At 36.8% G+C, this 24,012-nt stretch overlaps 1 protein-coding gene across 2 annotated transcripts; it reads left to right on the forward strand.

The window, feature by feature from the left end:
• Window positions 1-7,602: 7,602 nt before the first annotated feature.
• On the forward strand, window positions 7,603-16,792 carry LOC115918095. Of its 2 annotated transcripts, none has more exons than XM_030975328.1 (6): window positions 7,603-7,669; window positions 11,135-11,351; window positions 12,072-12,233; window positions 13,309-13,507; window positions 15,783-15,978; window positions 16,338-16,792. In XM_030975328.1, exons 2-6 carry the CDS (start codon window positions 11,151-11,153, stop codon window positions 16,531-16,533), a joined length of 954 nt encoding a protein of 317 aa, XP_030831188.1. In that variant the 5' UTR covers window positions 7,603-7,669; window positions 11,135-11,150; the 3' UTR covers window positions 16,534-16,792. The 2 variants fall into 2 exon arrangements, with proteins under 2 accessions (XP_030831188.1, XP_030831187.1); XM_030975327.1 differs by lacking the exon at window positions 7,603-7,669 and adding an exon at window positions 10,344-10,526.
• The last annotated feature ends 7,220 nt before the right edge of the window (window positions 16,793-24,012 follow it).

Here is a 24,012-nt window from a genome sequence, read left to right on the forward strand (position 1 = left end):
AAAGATTAAAGGTAATACAAAGTTTTGGGAAATTTTGGAAATTGGGTGGGTAGTGAATCTTTACAATTTTGATATATTTGGATGCCCCTGTGGATGTATTATAAGCACTAAAAAAATTAGCCCCTAAAAAATTTCTGTTTTCGAGAAAAATTGAATATAAAAATTTACCGGTGCTCCCGGTAAATTTTGATAAATTTCAAATAGCGCCTATGGCCGTACATTGGTAGCTGCGACCATGAAAATCTCAGAATATGAAGTTGGGATATATAATTTCCAAACGGGAATATCTAATCGCTCGATTTTAGTCAAGAAACATTGTTTCATAGGTAAATTAATATCTTGACCTTGAGAGGGAGCTATACAACATAAAGAGTTTATTATTTATAATTTCATAACTTTAGACTCGATTTCAACCGCGACAACGATCAATGTATATTGTAGGAACGCATATGCTTCCAATATGTTAATTTGAACCAAATTCATGACCCCATACCAAAACTTTGTAATACCTTTAATATACATTATACATGACGAAAGGGGCATTTTATTGCTGAACAGAATAATAACATGCGTGCTTTGCGTCCTGCAAAATAGAAAAGCAGGCTCTTTCATTTATTACGCATTTTGTTCAAATATGAGCTTTATATTGGTGTCAATGGAAAATACAATCTAAAATTTAGCATTCGTACAATGCTAAACACAACATTAAATGTCTTGATTGCTAATCCGATTAATTATAGAAAGATCTTCCATGAAGACATTCGGGTCAGAATAAAGCAATTGTCAAGAGCTGCCATGTTTAAGTAGATTACTTGTTTGTTTTCCAACGTTGCTATTTCACTTTTCAAGCAATGAATCAGGTTTGATACTATCAAAAGATCTATGGTCAATTTGATATAAACTTTAAAGATATCTCTCCAAATTTCTAAGACTTATTTTGAAGTCCGAGCGAGTTTTGAACCGGGGACAAAACTTTCAAATTTAAAACAAGTATCATAAGGATTTTAAGTCCCTAAAAATACTTGTAATTTAGATCTAATAGATTTAACTTTTAAGTCCAATACACTTTTGTTGTAATGCATTGACAATATTAATGAAATATTTCTTCAAAAAAGCAAATAAAACCAACAAAAGTTAAAAGCATTGACTTAGGTCATATTTCCAATTTAGGTTCCAAACGCATTCGATCGTATAATGTTTTTATTACCTTACTCTTTTATAGTTACCAAAGTATATGACATTAATTTTGATCAATTATTGTTATGGGTAATTAATTCGTCAAGATGTTCGAAAGTGTTCATTAATTTGATTCTTAATGTGATTCATCTTAAAAGAATGCCTGGGGAAAACAAGTAGTCATGAACCTCACAGAGAAGAAGAATATCTTAATTGGTACCTTGGATATAAGCCATTACAAAAGCAGCTGTCTTGGGAATTGAATAGGAAACTGAAAATAAAGCTCTTTAATATTTAATACAGATTCTGTTTCGTCTAAAGCCCCAATCAGTGATTGTGTGTGTGTGGTGTGGTGTGTGCGTGTGCGTGTGTGTTTTTATTTTTTTTGTATTATGTTCTGTCTTACTGTTTTGTTCAATGCACTGTTTTATTCCTCACCCAGCAACTTGGCGCAAGTGAGATCTGGCGGTCTTGTAAAGATTGTCTGATGTTCAGTCATGCATGCAAAGATTCAAATGAAAATTGTACCTAAATGTACTGGGAGGATAACTCTATCAAGAAATATCATGAAACCCATGATTAAATATTCATACTTCAACAAATACAACTTTTAAAAAGTGAGACTTTTTTTTTACTCACTCTATATATCATTTAATACTTTTAAGGCAAAGCGTGTTCGATACGACATTGAAACCTTACACTGCTCTACAGGAGTAAAAGATCTTCTTAGAAATTGATTAAATAAGTAAATTCTAAAGATATTTTATTTTCAAAATTGCTTAGTATCCTGAAATTACCAACATTAACAGGATTTACGCCATCTAAAACAAAGCTTTTCATATACACGTATTTGTCCGATTATGTTCAGGATTTTAAAGATTATTACACAAAGTGCAGGGAATCGTGGAACTGCCTTAAATATGAACACACACTAACAAAATATTGAATTAAAAAAAAACTACAACAACTTACAAGAAATATAGATATGCCTACCCATGAAACGAAACTGAATTTGAGAAGAATTTGCTTGACAGTGGGTAAATATCAGCAGGGTGGGGTTAGAACGAGAGGTCCGGGGAGAGAGGGAGAGATCGACATCCACATCGAGAGAGAGAGAGAGAGAGAGAGAGAGAGAGGGGGGGGTGCAGGGGCGGAGAGTAGGGGTAAATAATTCTGTCCGGTACGTGATATGAAAAGGTTATCTGAGATCTAGTGAGAATTTTTGTTTTCTTCTTCTTAATCGTTGTTGATGGAGATGCACTTTCAGAATTCGATTCAATAATCTTTTGATATCCATATTTCATAATATTTTCGTTTTTGTTTTAATGCATAATTAAGTCTAGAGTCTACATGCAATGTACATGTAGGCCTACATGTATAATGATGTGGGATAAACTGAAATTCAGCATTTGAAAGTTATATCACATAATTAAATTGTTATGAAAGTTAAATCATGTGTTTTAAATACATCATAATGGTTCCATGACACATGCTCCGCCGACGATTGCTCCGCCGACATTTACTCCGCAAAACGCGACAATTGCTCCGCGACATTTGCTCCGCGACATTTGCTCCGACGTCAAATGCTCCGCCGACAGGTGCTCCGCCGACAGGTGCTCCGCCGACAGTTGCTCCGCCGACAATTGCTCCGCCGACAGATGCTCCGCCGACAATTGCTCCTCCGACAATTGCTCCGCCGACAATTGCTCCGCCGTCAATTGCTCCGCAAAACGCGACAATTGCTCCGCCGACATTTGCTCCGCCGACATTTGCTCCGCCTGAAGCGACACTTGCTCCGCCGACATTTGCTCCGCCGACATTTGCTCCGCCGTCAATTGCTCCGCCGACAATTGCTCCGCCTGAAGCGACAATTGCTCCGGTGACATATGCTCCGCCGACAATTGCTCCGACGACATTTGCTCCGCCGACAATTGCTCCGCCGACAATTGCTCCGTCGACAAATGCTCCGCCGACAATTGCTCCGCCTGAAGCGACAATTGCTCCGGTGACATTTGCTCCGCCGACAATTGCTCCGACGACATTTGCTCCGCATGAAGCGACACTTGCTCCGGTGACATTTGCTCCGACGACATTTGCTCCGCCCAAAAAGTGTCCCATTAAATACAAATGCTACTAGTACTACGACAAATGCTTCGCCGACAATATTTTTTTTTCACGGGTTGTTTTTGTTTCTTTCTTTTTTTCTTCATTTTTTGAATGCATTTCATGACATTATGTAAATGAAATGAAATGAATGAATGTTGATAATGTGGGAGGAAAAAGCAGTTGCCTAAAAGTCATTTCGAATATACTGAAATAACTTTCCATCTATCACTGTACGTCCCACATAATGTACACTAAACACTCATTACATGTCATGGGAAGTTTTTTTTTTTTAAAGTAGAGCAGCAAGCCACATTCCCCAATACGCGCATACCTCCTAGTTAATTTCAAACAGCTCATTGTATTGTATTTATTTTCCAATCATATTAAAAAGACAAATAACATATGACATAAAACGAAATGAAACATAACAGAATTTAAAAAAAAAATTACATGTGTATATAGATTGCTTAAAAATGATTGGCTGGATTGCCCGTTCAGTGTCATAAAAATATATGACACTGTTCTTCCTGGGGGTTCAGGTCTTACTCATCAATATGTAAGACCTGAAATTACCTCAATGAAAGAAGACTAATAACATGAGAGGAAAGAAAAGAGCAAAAAAGACAACCGTTTTTTGCTATTCCCCATAATGTTAGATTTAAAAAAATAAAAAAATAAAATTATAGCTCCTTACGCAAGTTCTCCGACGAAAGATAATTACTCCGCTCAAAATCTGTTTCATGTATTACTCATTAGCTCAAGGCTATCTCTCTCTCTCTCTCTCTCTTTCTCTCTCTCCCATGCTCCTCCTTTTCCTGTTTACACCGTTTTCTTGTCTTCTTTGCTCTTTTCTTTCCTCTCATGCTATTAGTCTTCTTTCATTTCCATCACTTCTTCTCTGCTCCCCCTCTCGAGTTCTATTTCTCTCGTGAAATTGAAACGTAAAGTAATACAATCATGTAGTACATTCTTGTTTAGAATAATATTTTCAATAATATCCAGTCCATTTTCTAAAGGTTTCTTTCCTTTAGTTAAGTGTATGTAGCTTTAATATATATATGTTAGTGTGCAAAACACTCCGTTTCATTCGAGTACTTTGTTTTCACTAAATAATTTAAGGGACTCACGAAGCCACCGGAAGAAGAGCAATTGGCTTATCATGAAGAACTAACATCAAACTGCAACAAAATGATTTGTATAAATGTGAATAAGCAGAAAGGCTGCCATCTCATTTTCCCGTCTGAATGGGTTCTCTTCCTTACGTATATAAGTGCCCTTATTTTCTAAACTTTTTTTTTTATATTTGTGTGTTTATTAAATTTTCAATCATATAAAAATTACATATTTACAAGTCATTGGTAATAATTAGACAAACAAAAAAACCAATATGTATAAGAACAACTAACAATAATGAAAGGACAAGAAAGTTATAAAAAAAAAACATTATAGTAAAAAAAAATACACTGTACACATATAAGTCATAGTTTGAACTCCAATGCATAAAGGGGAGTGAGGGGGCACAGGAATAAAAGTTAAATCAACATGAGTATCATAAGTCAAATCGCCATTTCTTAAAATGCGAAACAAGCTTGTTCCTTTTTTTCGCTGAGAAATATTCAATATCTTTTTGTTTCTTTATAAAACTCTTAAAAAGATCAACACTTGGTAAATCCCCCTTACTTATTTTCTAAACTTCCATGATGACCTATTACATTGTATAATGCTTTACCTAGTAAGATGCATTGATCGAGGTAATTTCAGGTATTACATATTGATGAGCTACTTGAAATTAACTAGGAGGTATGCGCGTATTGGGGAATGTGGCTTGCTGCTCTACTTTTTTTTTTAAACTTCCCACGACATGTAATGAGTGTTTAGTATACATTATATGGGACGTACAGTGATAGATGGAAAGTTATTTCAGTATATTCGAAATGACTTTTAGGTAACTCCTTTTTCCTCCCACTTCATCAACATTCATTCATTTCATTTCATCTTGACCTGAAAAAGGCGTTCGACGTTATACCACATCCATTGATTATTAAGAAAATGTTATTGTATGGTATTGGGGGAGTTGAACTTGAGTGGTTCGAATCCTATCTATCTAATAGGCAACAATGTGTATTCTTGCAAGGGACTAAGAGTAATTTTCTAACTGTGAAATCAGGAATTCCACAAGGATCAATACTGGGGCCATTAATTTTCTGCCTCTATGTGAATGATATTTGTAACCTGCAACTCCATTCTAAGACAAAGATTTCCTTATATGCAGATGACACGGCAGTATTTCATCATGGAAAGGATTATAAAGTTTGTGAATACAATCTCCAAAAAGATTTTACCCGTATCTTGAAATGGCTAAAATACAATGGACTGTTTTTAAATGCAAATAAAACCAAAACAATACTATTTGGTTCCAAAAGAAAAATTCAAAATAATAATATTTGTATTCGTTACAGTGACAATGTACTCGACTCAGTCGAAAGTATGAAATATCTAGGTGTAACACTAGACAAAAGCTTAACATGGTCGTTACATGTAAACGAAGTTGTTAAGAAAGTATCGGGTACGATTGCCTGCATTAGACGTATACGCAATTATATTTCCCGTAAGAATCTTATTACATTATACTTTTCTCTTATCCTACCGCATTTAAACTACTGTAATTCAGTATGGGGAAATACTTCGAAACAAAATCTAACAAAGTTGCAAAAATTACAAAATAGATATGCACGATTAGTTCTTCGTGCCGAATATTTTACACCCCAAAATGTTTTAATGAGTAAATTGAAATGGCGGTCATTAGAGGAAAGAATTACATATCAGAAATGCATCTTGATTTTTAAAATCATAAACGACCTATCACCACCATATCTTAATCCATGTATAAGTAAAAGACCGATATTATATTCTACTCGTTATGCTTTAAACAGTCCATTATTCATTCCAAAGTGTAAAACAAATTTTAAAACGAAAACCTTAGCGGTTTCAGGAGCTAAAATATACAATAAATTACCCTATCATATTAAAAATTGTAAGTCGCTGCAAAGTTTTAAAAAGAATGTCAAAACCTTTCAGTTTCCCTTGTAAACATATTTTCACGTTAATTTGACCTTTATTTATTACATTTCATTCATCTAGTTTTTTCAATTTGATAGTTGTATTTTTTTTTCCTTATAATTTATTGTTAATGCGTGTTTTTCGTTACCTATGTTTAATTATTGTATATACCATGTATATTTTACCTTTGTATGTATGTTTTGAATTCATGTTATTATTGTACATGTTTTTTATGTGAATACAGGGCTCTCTGGGAGAGCAGGCTCAGAAATGAACTTGAATGAGACCACCCTGTTAAAATAAAACTATAATAAATAAAAAAAAAATCTACATTATTTCAAGAAATGCATTCAGAAAATGAAGAAGAAAAAAAGAAACGAAAAAAATAGGTGTAAAGAAAATATTGTCGGCGAAGCATTTGTCGTAGTACTAGTAGCATTTGTAGTTTATGGGACACTTTTTGGGCGGAGCAAATGTCGTCGGAGCAAATGTCGGCGGAGCAATTGTCGCTTCAGGCGGAGCAATTGTCGGCGGAGCAATTGTCGGCGGAGCAAATGTCGGTGGAGCAAATGTCGGCGGAGCAAATGTCGGCGGAGCAATTGTCGCTTCAGGCGGAGCAATTGTCGGCGGAGCAATTGTCGGCGGAGCAAATGTCGGCGGAGCAAGTGTCGCTTCAGGCGGAGCAAATGTCGGCGGAGCAAATGTCGGCGGAGCAATTGTCGCGTTTTGCGGAGCAATTGACGGCGGAGCAATTGTCGGCGGAGCAATTGTCGGCGGAGCAATTGTCGGCGGAGCATCTGTCGGCGGAGCAATTGTCGGCGGAGCAACTGTCGGCGGAGCAACTGTCGGCGGAGCAACTGTCGGCGGAGCATTTGACGTCGGAGCAAATGTCGCGGAGCAAATGTCGCGGAGCAATTGTCGCGTTTTGCGGAGTAAATGTCGGCGGAGCAATCGTCGGCGGAGCATGTGTCGGGTTACCATCATAATGCTATTTTGGGCGATTAGCTAAGCACTGATCCCAGGAGTATTTTGAGTTAATGTGTAATACTTTATACACGTTTCCTGATAAAGAGACTGGCACTAAAAGACTACGACGATATAAACAAAAGCACGTTGCATGCATGGTACGGAAACGTACTCGAAGCAGGTCAATCAGTTCTATTGTTACGAAACAACAATTTGCATTATTACATAATTGCGCTGCGGGCCGCACAAACATCACACATATCCATGAGTGGCCACGTACGAACCAGTCCACAAATATGAGCTAGAGAAAGCTACATTGAAAGACGCCGATAAGAGACGTTAAAAAGAACTACAACTATTGGTAAGTTTAGAAACGGTATTGAACGATATTGTCACAGACCAGCTGAAGAAGATGTCGCCTTGTTGCCAGCGTATTTTTGTAAGTACGCCCACCGCAGCTCAGCGGTCCCGTGATTAGTGGCGTGCGGGTGAGGTGCCGTGAAATGACAAAACATTTGGAAAGAAGTCGTAAGTGCAGTCACTGCATGCACTGAATGTTCGATATTCATTACCACAAATTAACGGATATTCATTACCACAAATTAACGGCACTACGGCAGGCCCATTTTTTCTTAAATGTTAGCCATTTTGTAGCTTGTATTTTAGTGAAATTTAGTCAGTAGATCTAGACCTACTCATGAATACTTGTTACAGTTAGCAAAGACCTGGATCTAATATCATCTAGGGCCTAGGTCTAGACCAATTTTATTTTCTTTGTTATACTATTAGGGAGGCCCAAATCTAACTTTTTAATTACGAATTTGTTTAAAATGAAACAAAGACTAAAAGAAAGCATTTTTTTTTCACTAAGACAACTCACCCATCTGCCTACTCCAGAATTTCCATAAAAAAGGAGATATCCAGCTCTTTTCTATGCCTTTCCTTCTACGCCTGGCCGTACGTAAGAGCCTTGAAACAATCAATTTCATGGTCCCAAAATTTACGTTGAGAATTAGACAGGCCCGAGGGAATAGGCGTGTCATCATGGTCATTTCCCGGACAACAAGTTAAAAACTTCGCGCGAAAGTACATTCATCATCACCGGCTAGCCTTGAATTAGTCACACACATCGACACAGTACTGCAGGCCAGGTACGGTAATTGCATGCAAGCCGCGATCGAGCCATGCTAGCCATGGCATGGAGGGTCAAAACATAATAGAGAGAAAGCTTGAAAGCCACTCATTGTAAATTAAGAAAGTGATTGAAATAAATAAATAGGCCTACCTTAGTTTTAAGATGTATTCCAATTCCTCACGAGTAAAGATCAATCTGACACTGCATTATCAACGATCAATAAATCCAACTTGCACTAGACCTATGTTTGATTCCGTATTGTGTTCGCTGCAAGTTGCAGCGAACACTATACGGAATCAAACATAGTCAATAGGACTGCACGCATTGATAGATGTGTACTGACGTTGACGGAGATATTTCTCTCCCTCTCTCTCTCTCTCTCACTAACCATATCATACACTAAAACACACACACGTTCAAATCTGGGTCCAGACAACTCGCCACAAAGACAACTCGCCACAATACCCTGGACAACTCGCCACAGGCAAGTTGTCCAGGGTGGGGTGCCTTTTCGGACAACTCGCCACACTTTTTTCCCCTCATGATTTCTAGATCTAAAATCCCTCATCTTAGATGAAATTGTCATTTTATCTGTTCATTATTCTTTTATAAACACAGTTATGACAGGAAACATGAGAATAACAACTAATACTAACATAATATTGAGCAAGAAATGCATACGTAATGATATTTAATGATAAAGCATACACTCTTTTCCTGCAAGATCGATGAAAATGTCACAAAGAAACCAACGTTATTTTATTATTATTATTATAACTTATTATTATTAACATTAACAGGGTTAAGTCCGTATATTTTTCTTTGCTTTAACAAAAAGCACAAAGTATTTTCAGGTGCAACTTCATACTGCAGATGTCCAAGAGTCTTTCTTATCACTATCGGTCTCACTGTATACCCCCGGAGGGGGGAGGGGTACTCACATAGAAATAAACCAGATTTCAATTGTATTTTGCTGGGTCAAATAACCACCCCGGCCCCCCCCCCCCCATCAGTACGTCAGTGCTTCCAGTATCCTACCATTAAACAATTTCTGAGGCAGAAAAATGCAGCTGTTACAGACCTCTAGATCTAAATACAGAGAAGTTATCCCAATGATCTGGCGATCGTATATGCCTTCGGTTTGTCAAAAACATATTATTGTTGCAAGGGAAATCAGCTTTATTCTTTATTCTTCATTCTTCGTAATGACTGTGTTTATAAAAGCACGAAAATCATAAAAAATTACAATTTCATCTCAGATGAGGGATTTTAGGTCTAGAAATCATGAGGGGAAAAAAGTGTGGCGAGTTGTCCGAAAAGCACCCCACCCTGGACAACTCGCCTGTGGCGAGTTGTCCAGGGTATTGTGGCGGGTTGTCTTAGGGCGGGTTGTCTTTGTGGCGAGTTGTCTGGAATTCGTTCAAATCATGGCATTCATTACACTTCTCAATTGGAGTATAGACTGCTCACGTAGACTTTTTTTTTTTTACTGAAATGTCTTTTTTTACACTTCTCATACATTACTGCACAACACTGGTGTCTAGTGCTGAGAATAAGGTACTATGTGTGAGACTACGTCAAATTTGTTTTGCGCATGATGAGACCGGAGCTCATACATATTCGCAAGAAAGTATTTGGGGCTGGAACAATGACATCTCTGTTCACAGTTTTGCTTCTCAATTTGAGATGGCTCTAGCTATGGGGCTCAAACCAACGCAAGATTGACAAAAACATCGTACTCTATCTACCTTTGAATGTGCAGTTTATGAAAATCTGCAATTAAAAAGATATAATCTTTTTTCGTTATATTTTCTAGTTGTTAAAAGTGACATTTGTGCACATCTGATATGTTAATCTCTATCAAAATTTTTTTCATTTAAATTGGATTCCATATTTTTAGGGTCTACCTTCTGCCATTGAGAAGGATTTTAGTGAGCTAATCTCCGCGCCCTCTAGGACCCCTCTAGTTTCCCTTGTGTGCGCGTTACGTTCGTCTGCTAAAACAATTATTGGATTCAAATATGTCAAAATCTGCAAGATCATCAACAAATAGTGAAAGACCGTTACAGATCCGTGATTATAGGTATGTTGTGGAGTGTGTAATTGTGTATTTGTCATATATTTTATTCCATAGATATTTGTTTTCTTTTTTTTTTCTTTTTTTTCTTCTGGTAATTTTCTGACTTGGACGACGAGCGCACAAATCGTAGGCGTAGAAGCCTTACGCCCGGGCATTGGCCTCCCTAATACTATCTTAATTCTTATCTTATTTTGTCTTTCGGCTAAAAGACAACATATATATTACAGCTATACCTAAACTATGTTACTATTAAATAGTCTTGCGTAAGTTATGCATGCTGAGCTGAGTCTTCCTGCCGAAAAAACTCTGTTAACATGGTTCTAACAAAGTTAATTCTAACTTTCATAATCAGTTCCAAATTCTGTCGTCTTTTTTAAAGTTGGCGGGATCATGTTCAGATATCACAGGCTATCTCAAACAAATTTAATGGGTTGTGCTTTACAGTGAATATAATCCATGCTAACAGCTTCTCATTACCAGGGTATTTAATTTATATTTTGCTGGGCCTACACTCCATCTGTTGCATTCATTTTAAGAGTGTAATTTGGACTTTTCTGAAGTTCATTACATGAGTTTGTTTGATATTATCTCTCTTCCATTTTCTTTTCCAGCAAACAGATTTACACCATGGAGACTAATTCAGATAACAGTACTGGTGGTCCATTTATCATTGATGAATACAACTTGGCCTTATGTGCCATTGTTACCGTGGCAATGCAGACGTCTTTCTTCATTATAGCAGCAACATGCAAGTTTGACAAGGTCACAGATTTTGCTGGGGGAACCAACTTTGTCGTCTTAGCATTACTCTCATTCTTGCTAGCTCAGGTAAATGCTAATGTAAAGGCAATGTCTTTCTCTTGAGAATAATTGAAGTCTTGCATTAAACATGAACTTGAAAATTAGTTCTTTCTTCACAATCTGTAGTCAAATTAACTGTTTTGATAAGCCATGCTGCAAGCTTCTCCAGACTTTTGTTGTAGCTGGAGATGCTACAGGATACAGATCGAAACACTTTTTGGTCTGTCAATTATCCATTTGGAAACTATAGGAGTGTTATAACATTGAGTGGTAGGCAGGACTAGTCGGTGCAGATCATTTCTTGCCAAACAACTTGAAAACCAAAGCACTGACATTTAATCCAACATACTTATTTACATAATTGCAATTTGCCTCCGAATTTTCTCTCAAGTAATGTTTTAATCTCTCATTCATCTTTTTCAGTATTTTCCATTATGAGAAAGTAGCAATAACAGAAATTGTTAATTATTGAAAGACAGATTTTATATAATAATAGGGATAACTCTGCATAACTGAAAATCACACGAATCAAATTTTTCCTATCAAAGTTGAATTGCATATACCGGTAACTGAAAGTCACACAAGTCAAATTTTCCCTATTAAAGTTGAATGAAAAATATAACAAGAAAGGAAACATGTTATTTACACTTCCTAAGTTGAATTTTGCATACCGGTAAGTCTAACTTTTTGGTGCTCCAAATGGACTCGACTGCAGAGTTTCACTGTATTTTCATTTTCCTCTTTCAGACGTATGGTGTGCGTCAGATAGTGGCGACTGTTCTAGTGTGCTTGTGGGGGATTCGTCTATCAGGATATCTCTTGTATAGGATCATAAAGATAGGCGAAGACAAACGATTTGATGACAAACGAGAGAATTGCCTCAAGTTTGCAGGTTTCTGGATATTCCAGGTGAGATCAAGGATCATGGTCAAGTCCAATAATTTAGTCTTGCATACATCATCAAGTATTGCAGAGTTTTAGATTGATCAAATGTGTTTTGCACTTCCTATTTGGATTGACGTTTTAATTTATGACGCATGTTATTCATACGATTGTGCCGGTAAATTGTTAACTTGATTTCTTCAATCGTTAAGAGTTCATTTTACTGTAGAAGTGTTGCGTAATTATATCACGCATTTATAATCATGAAATATGAATGTAAAGGTATTTATTCCTGTTTTCTGCAAATCCAAAACCATCTGTGGATCGGGAGCTAGTCGATGGGGGGGGGGGGGGGGGGTGACGAGAAATACTATATTATATTATGAGACATTTTAATTTATGACGCATGTTAAATGTAGGCAATAGGAAATTGAGGGGCATATGCACTATAAATAGTTATCCATATTTATGTACATAGTTTTCTATTGTTAAATGTTATAATATATTTTCTATCATTTGTATTTTCACTGTCAAAAAAGCCATTGGAAGCAAAATGTCTATGTTATGTTTGCATGCATGGACCAATAAAATAATCTTGAATCTTGAATCTTGAATCTTGATAAAAGCTCTAGTAGGTCTGTTATCTTGATATCATGATCGGATTACTCCAATCGTAGATGTGGTCTCACTGGTCTATGACGTAGGGATCAAAATAGCTTGGACTTGCCCTCATGTAAACCAGATTATCGGCCTACTCACAGTGGGTCAGACACCTTTACTCTGTCACAATGCAGAGCTTTATTGTAGGGCTGTGCATGGATCTATTTGATTTTGAATGATCAGAAATGCATACATGTACATTGTAGATTCAAGTTCAAACCAAATGTGCCAATAGGGTCTTTCATTGCATTTGGTCTCCCATACATCAACTATTGCAGAGTGTTCAGAACAGTTAGGTATAGCTTGACAACAAGTGTGATATTTTTTCCAGGAGGTGTGATTTACATGGCAGTTCTGTTTTTCTTTTATCCAAGAGACCCCTTTTTTTGTATCACTCTGTATTAAATTATTTATGTAAGGTTGATCTTTCTTCCTGCTACAGGCTGTATGGGTCTTCACTGTAAGTCTCCCACTCATCTTCATCAATGCTAAGAAATACAACGAGGGAACTTCTTTTGAGGCCCTGGACTACGTAGGGACAGCCCTGTTCAGTCTTGGTCTAATTATCGAGACCATTGCTGACCAACAGAAGTTCAATTTCCGCAACGACCCAGCCAACAAAGGGAAATGGTGTCAAGCAGGTATTCCTTTCCTTGCTTTTGTTAAATGATAGAGATAATCTGTTTCTTCATGCTTTGCAGATTGAAATTTCACTGCCCCCACCCCAAATCTTCTAGACACTGTCACCTCCCTAGTGATCTTATTTTTTTGCAGTTTAGATGAACAACAACTTAAAATTTCTTTTGATTAGTTTCCTTGAATATTCAAGAAAAGCAATAGGAGTGCAACCATGTCTTCATATATGTTTGCACCATGCTTGTACCATCTCGGCTAGATTTTCCATCCAAAATCAGACTAAATCTGTGATATCTTATGAAGTAGACGTCTACATGTACCAAAAACACTGATATAATTATATGAAAAATAATGTGAAAACAAGCTGTTGATGTCAAGAGGATGAAGTGAAAACCTAGCAATGACCATTTTAAACTAAAATTGTACAGTTTGAGTGAAAGACTGAAAGTTCATCTCTGCAGGAAGTACTTCCTTCCTCTTTGAAGTAGATATTATGTAATCTTGAAAGATAGTCACCACTCACCAGGTCCATATCAAGAAGATAAATAAAACTTAAGATTCCTTCTGAAATTGTTTTTACTTATCTGTTTTTCTCTCATTCCCCCTCCTTTTCCCAATTTCCTTTATGAATAACTTGCATCCAAAACTTGAAGTCCAATTCTAAAGCCTCTGTCCTTTAGAGTGGTGCTGTCTTATAGCAATATGTCTTGTTCAGTAAGAGGCATTATCTTTAAAGATAAAGACCAGTTATGGTCATGCGATTGCATTGTGAAAGAAACTAGCATATAAGTATTGGTGTGCACTGCAAGGTTCTGGAATCATCAAAATCATAAGAATTTTGGCCCAGTCTTCGTAAGGTTGCAAGCACTGTACACAGAAAGATGTACCGTATATGGGACTACGCACACGTGATATCTATCACGTCCAAATAGATAAACCAATTTACCAAATATATCAATTAGTAGGCGGTTTCCCGGCAAAATTGTTATCATCATGTATGAGACAAAACATATTCTTTCACATGATTAGTAATAAGAGCTTCCATTTCATTTATTGAGAGGGGGGCGTTTCCAAAACTGGTCTTTACCTTAAATCTTTATACCTGTGTCTACAAACTTTCACCCTTATCAGATGAATTGGTTAAGATTTGGGGTAATATGGTCAAAGGTCACAGCGATAGCTAGAAAATAATTGGAGGCTAAAATTTCTCACATTTGCAATACAATTTTCTCCAGATATAAGAATTGCATTAAAATTGTTTTGTCAAAGCTTAAGTGTTGACTAGCTTGCATTTAATTGCAACTGCATGTATAAAGAAACTGGCTGTAGTACGTACCTACACAATCTGTAAATGAACAGTTTGGTCTCTTTCTTTGCCTCTCTGCATGGTCATTCATATAGATGCAAATTGTCAGTAGGATTGCTAGTGGCTTGTGCAACACAATGACTTTGTAAAATTACAGATTTCAGGTCTTGATTAGCTCCATGACAACCCTCTTAAAGAGAAGGTTGAGTTCTGGGAAGAGGTGAAAAATAATTTGTGAACTTTATCATTCTTATTATGCAAGTGTGGAAGAACATCAGATAAGAAATGTTCCCTGAAAAGCATGGCTTTTTAAATGCCTTCATATTCTAAATATGTCATGTTCATCGTAAAACTTGGGGGGGGGGGGGTAGGTTTTTTACGCCACGTTTTCGTGTAGTCCCATATACATCTTTCTGTGTACAGTGTTTGTAACTTTACCAAGACTTGGCAAAATTTCTTATCATTTTGATGATTCCACAACCTTGCAATACACACAAATTCTTATATGCTAGATATGATCAACCTTTTCTGATCCACTCCACACCGTTTTTTTCACAATGCAATCGGATGACCAGAACTCAACTTCATCTTTAACACCGGTATAGATTGATCTTGCTCTGAAACAGTTATATAATCTTCAAGTATTTGGTATATCCATCCCATGATAAATACATTGTGTCACAGGATGATTATTTGTGTAGCACATAACAAGTTAAAGGCACAGTATTGTGGTTAACTAGTTGTTGTGACGTGTGCCTGACATCCAGCTAACAATGGAAGTTACAAACTGATTCAGCTGAGGACGCCGGTTCAAAACTGAGTCACGTCTTTCGGATGGTGATGTTTAAAGGTCGGTTTCCAGACGTAAATAGTCATATCTGATTGATACACGTCTGTAAAAAATCCCAAAACATACACATTGTTAACAAAATATTGAATAGCCATGAACAGTGTCAATGTTCTCTTTTCTGCAGGTTTGTGGAGCTGGTCTAGGCATCCAAACTACTTTGGTGAGATCATGCTATGGTGGGGTATGTTCATCATGAGCTGTAGTGTATTAACTGGTGTTGAATGGATTGCTGTATTAGGCCCTCTATTCATCTCGCTTATTCTACTAACCTTGAGTGGCATCCCCCTACTGGAAAAGAGTGCTGATGAAAGATATGGACAGTGAGTATCAACCTCCAAAATTCTTTTTTTTTTGTGGGAGGGGGGGAGGGGTAGGAATGACTACTATAGACATGAAAAGAAAGTTTGTGGCAGTTTTGAACACTGGTTGTTGGTTCACCTGTCATCTCCGCTCTTTAATAATTATAATTTTATATTTTATTTTCTTCTGTTTCTGAGGCACACAATGAAAAATAGATCATAAATAAGAGTCTGTATAAGTGTCATATTCTTGTGTCAAGCATTGCTGAAAAAGGTAGGATTTCAACCTGAAACTCTCTTATGATGCTGTAGCTTTTAATTGATGATAATTAATTGATAATATCTTTTTCCTGTTTCTGTTTTGTTTATGTCATGAACAGACTTGATTCCTACGTAATCTTCAAGAAATCAACCAGTCCATTACTCTTGTTTTGGCCACGCCTCTACCAGGTTCTGCCCTCAGCCGTCAAGTGTCTCTTCTGCTGTGAGTTTCCATTCTATAACAACATTGGTAAGACCTCTCCCGACCCTGAGGGCGCTACTCCCAATGAAGGAACTGGAATAGCAAGAGCTTGAATCAACTCAAAAGAAATTTATTTTCCTATCACATCTATGCAAGGTAGTGTGAGCAGTAAGGATGGAACCTAATGTGTGCCTTCACATCCCTTAAGCTTATTATTTCTGTCTTTTTAGAAAGACAAGGTCAACAAATATTTATAAGTTTGAAATAGTTAGATTGGTCCCCACAGGTGAATTATTTCTACGGAAAAAAGAAGAAAAAACATTGCTCAAAGAGGGTCAGAGGTGCTTTTTCCGCAGGACTAGAACATAAAAATATAGAAATGTAATATACACACAAACAGGTTTACTGAGTTGTCATTGGATTACTGATACATGTATGTATTGTATTTATTAAACATCATTGATGTACATCAATATTCTGTTTATAGACATAGTTATAATCACTTTACAATGTAATGCAACAATCGATATATAAAACATAATATAAAACATTTACAACACCTTTCTAAATAAACAATAAGTCATGCAATACGAAATATGTAAATGAGAACTAAAACAAAAGCATAAGATTGTACACGACTACTTTGTTATAACATATAGTATCTAAAAATTACCCCTCATTGCAATTATGTTTTTGGTGAACAAAGAAAAACTATCTATTACAACTTCATTATCTAATCTCATTATAAATATGAATTTTTCTTGACTATCCAAATTACAAACATTTTCTTCCAGATTACTAATTGTTTCTATAAAATCTACTCGTAAATCTTTATACTTGTCACATTTCATAATTATATGGAATTCATCTCCTACAAGATTCATATTACAGTCTTCACAGAATCGTAGATTCGGGGGAGTTTTTTCTGGTCTTTTATACCTTCCTGTTTCTATGGGTAAGTTGTGCGCGCTTAGACGTAGTTTGGTGATATTTTTTCTTAAATTTATATTTGGTATATGAGATAAATACTTTTCTTGCTTGATTGAGTTTTTAAATTGTCTGAGGGTTCTGAGTTTATTTCCTTTACGGGTATCCCTATCATCAAATAAGTCTAGTTTTAATTGTTCATCAAATCTCCTTTCCAAACAAAGTTTACATAACTCGACAAAATCTTTATGAGAAATTTGTATATTTTCAGGGTCCAATACGGTCTCATTTCCATTATTACAAATATTTAGTGAACTAAAGATATCCCGAATTGACATTAACCAACAGCTTTGTTCGTTATTTACTAATTTTTTGTTTTCTTTAAAAGATTTATAGACAAGGCCATTTTCATCCAAACTCCGTATTCGTATCCAATATTTGAGCATGTTTATTGCAATTTGAATAAGTTGAGGATGCCTTCCAATTTCAGCTGAAACTGCTAAATTGCTGCATTTGCGGTTTACCCCCAAGATATTTTTACAACACTGAATGTGTACTTTCTCAAAATCGTTTTTATAATACAGTCCTGTTTTCCCTGTTTCTATTTGAAGAATTTTCTTCATGTCTATTGCACTAGCACCCCAAATTTCGGATCCATAAAGCAAAATTGGTTGTACAGTTGCATCAAACAGGTGTAATAAGGTTTTAATACTGGGCGTATAATTGCCGAAAGATTTATAAAGTTTAAATAATGCTCTCCTGGCCTTATCCGCTAAGTCCCTTGTCGCCATTTTGAACGATCCATTATTACTAAAAACAATGCCTAAATATTTCATTTCCTTTACCGAGGTAAGTTTTTCCCCGTTTATTTCAAAATCACTCTTATCATTCAACCTGCCTGACTTATTACATATCATTATTTTAGTTTTGGTGACATTAACATTCAACATCCAAGAGTTACAATATTGAGTGAATTTATCTAAACAGTATTGCATTCCTTGAGGGGATCTAGAAATAATTGCTAGATCGTCTGCATACATTATGCAGTTCAAGTCCTTGTCATGTAGCGTTACTGGTTCACTAACTGAGGTATCAAAAATATCTACAACATCATTTAAAAACATATTGAATAATGTCGGGCTAATGACACACCCTTGTTTTACTCCGGTATTCGTATTGAAACACGAGGTGACGCCCTCGTCTAGTTATATGGATACTTTACATTTTAAATACATGTCATGTAGCACTCTCAGAAAATTACCACCAATACCTTGTTTTAACATTTTATACCAAAGACCATCCCTCCAAACATTGTCAAAGGCTTTCCTTAAATCTATAAAACATATATATAAACCTTTCTTATCATTCTTTGCCCGGCCTCTTACATATTTATCTATTATTGTTTTTAGAACAAACATGTGGTCAGACGTTCTGTAGCCCGCTCTGAACGCAATTTGATTGGGTTTATACAGTTCATTGTCTTCAAGGAACTGTACTAAACGTCGGTTTATCAAGGCCTCATTCAGATATGCTTTGGTATACTGCAGCATGTTTAAAAATATTATAATCACATAACCTTGAACCTGGAAGAATTACTCTCCCAAAAGCGTGAACGCTGTCCTGGAGAGGGCTGTGCTGTGTTGCGTGCTGTTTTGCGTGCTGTTGGTGATGTGCTGTTGGTGAAGTGATGGTGGTTGTTCTCCGTGCACTATATACAATGTGCAGGGTGCAGTGTGCAGGTGTGTCACTTGTTAAACATCTTCAGGTTTTCATGTTTCTGTTTTGTGAAATAGGCTCCACATTACTGTACCCTATAGCGCAAAGCTCAGTGAATACACATCTGAGCTTTGTTGCGTGCAGTTGCCAATCACTTTCATGCTTTCTGGAGAAAAAAAAATCACTGCAGTTTATTGCTTCATACCTTAATGATCCTCTATAGATAATACAGGATTTTGACGTACATTAATAGTATAGAACATGTTAGAAGGTCAGTACATTAGATGTGTGTAGAAAAAATTGATTATATAAACTATTTACTCGATTCCATTCAATACAGCTCAATAAATGCTAGATATGATGTGATTAAGGTCAAATCATACATGGAGAGTTTATCTTGAATACATTATTATTATTCTTATTATTATTATTACGAAGAAATTAATAGTGTTGAAGAAAGAAATGTATTTTATTGGTATGATATTAATAGATTGTTGATCCATAGAGTTGAATTAAATATCTCAGTTTTAGGCAGAAACTTATGACATTACCCAAATCATGTATATAAAGTGAACAACTAAATTGTTCATACTGCTTGTAAATTTCATTTTTTTTTTTTGGGGGGGGGGGGGTGGGGGATGTTTTTCGTAACTCAAGAATTAAATGAGGACTAGTGGAATTAGGGCCTTTGCTGAATACTTTTAGATTTAAGCTTTTATATGCCATATTCTCAAGAAACATGAATCAGGACAAATCAAATTTTCACACACTTCACAAATTACAAAATTTGGTAGGGATATGAATCATGTATTTGTTTGCTGCTGTATGTCCATAAGCTTATCTCCAAACATTGGGTATTGAAATGTGTACTTGTGAAATTTAACATTAACCCAAAATGGGGAAGTAATGAAGATCATGGTCAGTGTTTGCAGTGAGTTAAAGATTGAAAAAAAAAAATTTTTTGTGGGTTATGTGAAATTTGGGTCATGCAGTTAAGGATAAACTCGAGTTCTGGTAATGCGATTGCATTGTGAAAGAAAAGGTGTGAAATGGATCAGAAAAGTTGATCATATAGCATGTTAGTAATGGTGTGTAATGCAAGGTTCTGGAGTCATCAAAATCATCATAAATTTGGCAGAGTCTTGGTAAAGTAACAATCACTTTAATACACAGAAAGATGTATATGGGACAACACACATGGTGTCGGGGCTAGTACTACCCTGATTTCCTTATCTTTCTGTGCTCATTACTCAGCCAGTATACATTTTCTTCCAAAATTGTTTGGCACATGACATTTATTTGTAATCTTGAACATTCAGTGTAAGTTTTGTAAGATTCTGTGAGAATTCATTTTCTTTTTTTACCAGAACTCAAGTTTATCTTTAAGGGTACTGTTAAAGTTTTGAAAATACACCTGGGCTAATGGGAAGCATGATTATGTACGAGTGTGAGAAATGAATGAATGATTTGATTACAGAATTGGAGTATGGTATGAGAAATGTGTTTAGATTTATCCTCCAGTTATTATGATTAGTGATTTATTTAATTCCTTTGATTTCAGAATTGCTGTAATTTTTTATCGGTTAGATAGGTTGAAACTTGATCTGCTGTTAGAGTGTAATTAAATTTGGTTTTCTTTAAAGGATTGTAGTCTAGTTTCTAAGACACAAGATAAATAAAAAGCAGGACATCATTACTCAAAATCTTGGAACATTCATTTGTGAATACATCAAGTTGTGGTCGAGTGGATAAGTCGCCGACTGCAGGTCACAAGGTACGGGGGTAAAGTTCCGCTGCCGAGACGTTAATCTACATTTGCCACTCTCCACCCATGTGTAAATGGGATCCTGATATGCTTGAGCGCTAGTTACTTTGGCAGCTAGGCTACAACCAGGGTCATATGTGTACAGCGCCGTGAGCGTCAGAGCACGGTGGATACCGGCGCTTTATTAATATCCATATTATAATTATTATTATTTTATGAAATAAAATAACACAACATTTTAGGAAATACGCATTGCTTCAGCCCAAACTTGGTATGAGAGGAGTTTGATAAGAGGGTCAGTGCTATGTCATATATTTGTTTCTGTTGTATTTATTCTGGGGTAGATTAGATTGTACTTGTGTATTGGTTTCATTATAAGTTATGCCATAGGTTTATATCAGTCTCTTACAATGCACAACTATGTAGAATCTCAGGGATCATTTCCGTAGCAGCCTCGTCTGTTATTGTTAATGACTTTTGAATGTTATGATTGCAAGTTATTGTATACTATTGTATCATGTATCTTTCATATTGACTATTAAATAAGTGTTCAGTATTCCTGCTTTATGAATTTGTCCTTATTCCGTAGTGGGAGTGTTTCCCACACTTTGTTTAAGAAGTAAATGATTTGTTGATCCTAAATGTTGTGCCCCAAGGTGATATACTAATTCCTCGTTATGCTTTCTAGCATTGACATATAGTGTATGTTGTGCATTCAATGAGTACGATATGAAGTGATGTGATTATCTTAAATCACTAAGGGATTTCAGGGCCTGGCAGCTGTATGTGCTCCTCCATTTTGAAATCCAAGTAGAATACACATTCAGTACACAACCTAAATTATGTGCCCCGACTCTCATCTCAATATTTTGAGCCAAAACGCATCTGAAAAATGTAACTTTTTGCTGTTGTTTTTTTGCCATGTTTATAGTTTTATTTGTTTGTTTAGATGGTCACTCGACCCCCTCCCCCAACTGGGAATTTAAAACAAAAAGTGATTTCTCGTTGACAAAATCTTATCACCGATCATAATTATACAGTACCCTTCCATGAACTAGATGTCCTGGTATCGCGTCAATGATCTGTCATTAGCAAGAGTGAGAGGAAGAGAGAGGGGGAGACATAGTCAGATGAAGAGAGGGAGGGAGACGTAGTCATAAGAAGAGAGAGAGGGAGACGTAGTCAGAAGAAGAGAGAGTGGGGGAGGGGGGAGAGTAAGAGGAATAGAGAGAGAGAGAAAGAGAGAGAGAGTGGGAGTAAGAGAGAGAGAAATAATAATGAAGTACATGTAAGATGAGATCCGATTGTTGACAACGTAATTGATATTCAGCTCACAAGGTCAAGGAAAACTGAAGTGGGTCAAGTGGTTATAAACCTGACTGGCCTCGATCAGTACTCGATCAGCTAGAGATCAGGGTTCCCATACAGCATTGAGTAGAGAATCATTGCCTAGGTTAGACCGCTCGAATAAAGTCTTCACAGTATCCTCACAAATTGTTGCAAACAACTCTGAATCAGATCAATTAAAATGGATTTTTCATTACTGAGCGTCAGAGCAGGATTTGTTCTTATTGTTGCTGTAAATTTTACTATTGGTGAGTTTAATCCCCTTTTTATCGTTTTTACCGTAATTTCAGGATGTCTTGGAAATAAACATTCTCACGCTCGATTACAACATCTGAGGGCCTGTAAAGCAGAGATTTGTGAGCAATTGATGAGACCTACTTAAGGCCGGTTTTCCTGTATATTTAACACATTTTTAAAAATTTAATTTTATACTTTTAGAATTCAATTTCGTCCCAACATTTCGTGGTCTTGCACATCCATTGTCAATAACATTTTGATCATCATTTTGCATCGATTTTTGCCTCAAAGTTATCAAGTTTGTCATTCCCGGCTGTCAATGTCCAAATGCATAAATTATTTCTAGTCAGTTTGAAATGAAATTAACCAAAGCGTCATTCAACTTCGCCTAATGCGGTATATACCGTGATGTGCCGTTCTAATGGGTGCCTTTTTTATGTAAAAAAATCTCTAAACATGGGGTGTGATTTGTGCTGTAAAATCCCTAAAAGTGCCCCCACTTTTTAGATCTTGGCCTTAACATGGGTTAGTTTTTACTTCAGGATACTATCACACCCATAATTACAGATGCAAAATCCCGCAAAAATAATTAGAATCATTTCGCTTGTTTATCAAAAGTCCTTCCCGATGGTCGCACAGATTTATCAATATCATTAATTTGAGCTCACTTCTCACTGATTTATATACGGGTAATCCCCCTCCTCCCCCACCCCCCCCCCACCCTCCTCCTCGAGCGAACGCAAAACAAAAAATGTGTACAACGAAGGATCAAAACTTAGCCTACATCCTACCGGGAGCAAAACCTTAACACAATAAAGGGCACCATTTTCTGCCAAAATGACCCTTAAAAATTGGTATGGGTTTAAGGGCTTCAGCCGCACACCCCGTCCAAACCCAATCTGAGACCCTCCCCCCCCCCCCCCCCCCCCCCCCCAGTGGCGTATCCGGGGCGCGTCTTTTTTCCCCCGTAACCTAGCTATCCTGTCGCTACATTTGATTGGCTCAATAGGACATAAACGTCATGCGCTAGTCATCGAAATTCATGATACGCACGCACACAGAATCTAGATAAAAATTACAAATGCAAAGCTAAGTTTACTTTAAATAAGTGAAATTCTAGAATGGCTAGGTTACGCAAAAAAGACGTATCCGGGGCGGGGGAGGGGAGGGGGCACCGGAAAAAAAAAAAACACCTTTAAAAATGGGCCTCCCCCCCCCCCCCCCTGGAAAAAAAAGTTTAAAATTTGTTTTGCTTAAGGAGGCGGGGGTGGGGTTGGGGGTTGTGTTGAGTAAAAAAAGAAAACACTACCCCCCCCCCCCCCCTCCCCCGCTTGGCGCCACTAAATATTTTCTCACGAGTTGGGAGTCCTGTTGGGCCCCCGCCCTCGCCGGCGGTTGGATCCTCCCCCACCCCAGGATATTTGGTAAGCTTTGTCTTTTCATTCCTACATGAAACATACAGGAAAAGGTAAATCCTCCACGCGTCTTCATGAAAATTAATTTAACCATACCAGCTGAATGCAGCGAACATGATATCATCATATCTGTTGTTACAAACTTATGTCTTCACGTCACCTCATAAACCAGCATTGTTATTAGT

This window comes from Strongylocentrotus purpuratus, unplaced genomic scaffold, assembly GCF_000002235.5.
Source record: "Strongylocentrotus purpuratus isolate Spur 01 unplaced genomic scaffold, Spur_5.0 spur5_scaffold_8, whole genome shotgun sequence".
Classification (NCBI taxonomy): Eukaryota; Metazoa; Echinodermata; class Echinoidea; order Camarodonta; family Strongylocentrotidae; genus Strongylocentrotus; species Strongylocentrotus purpuratus.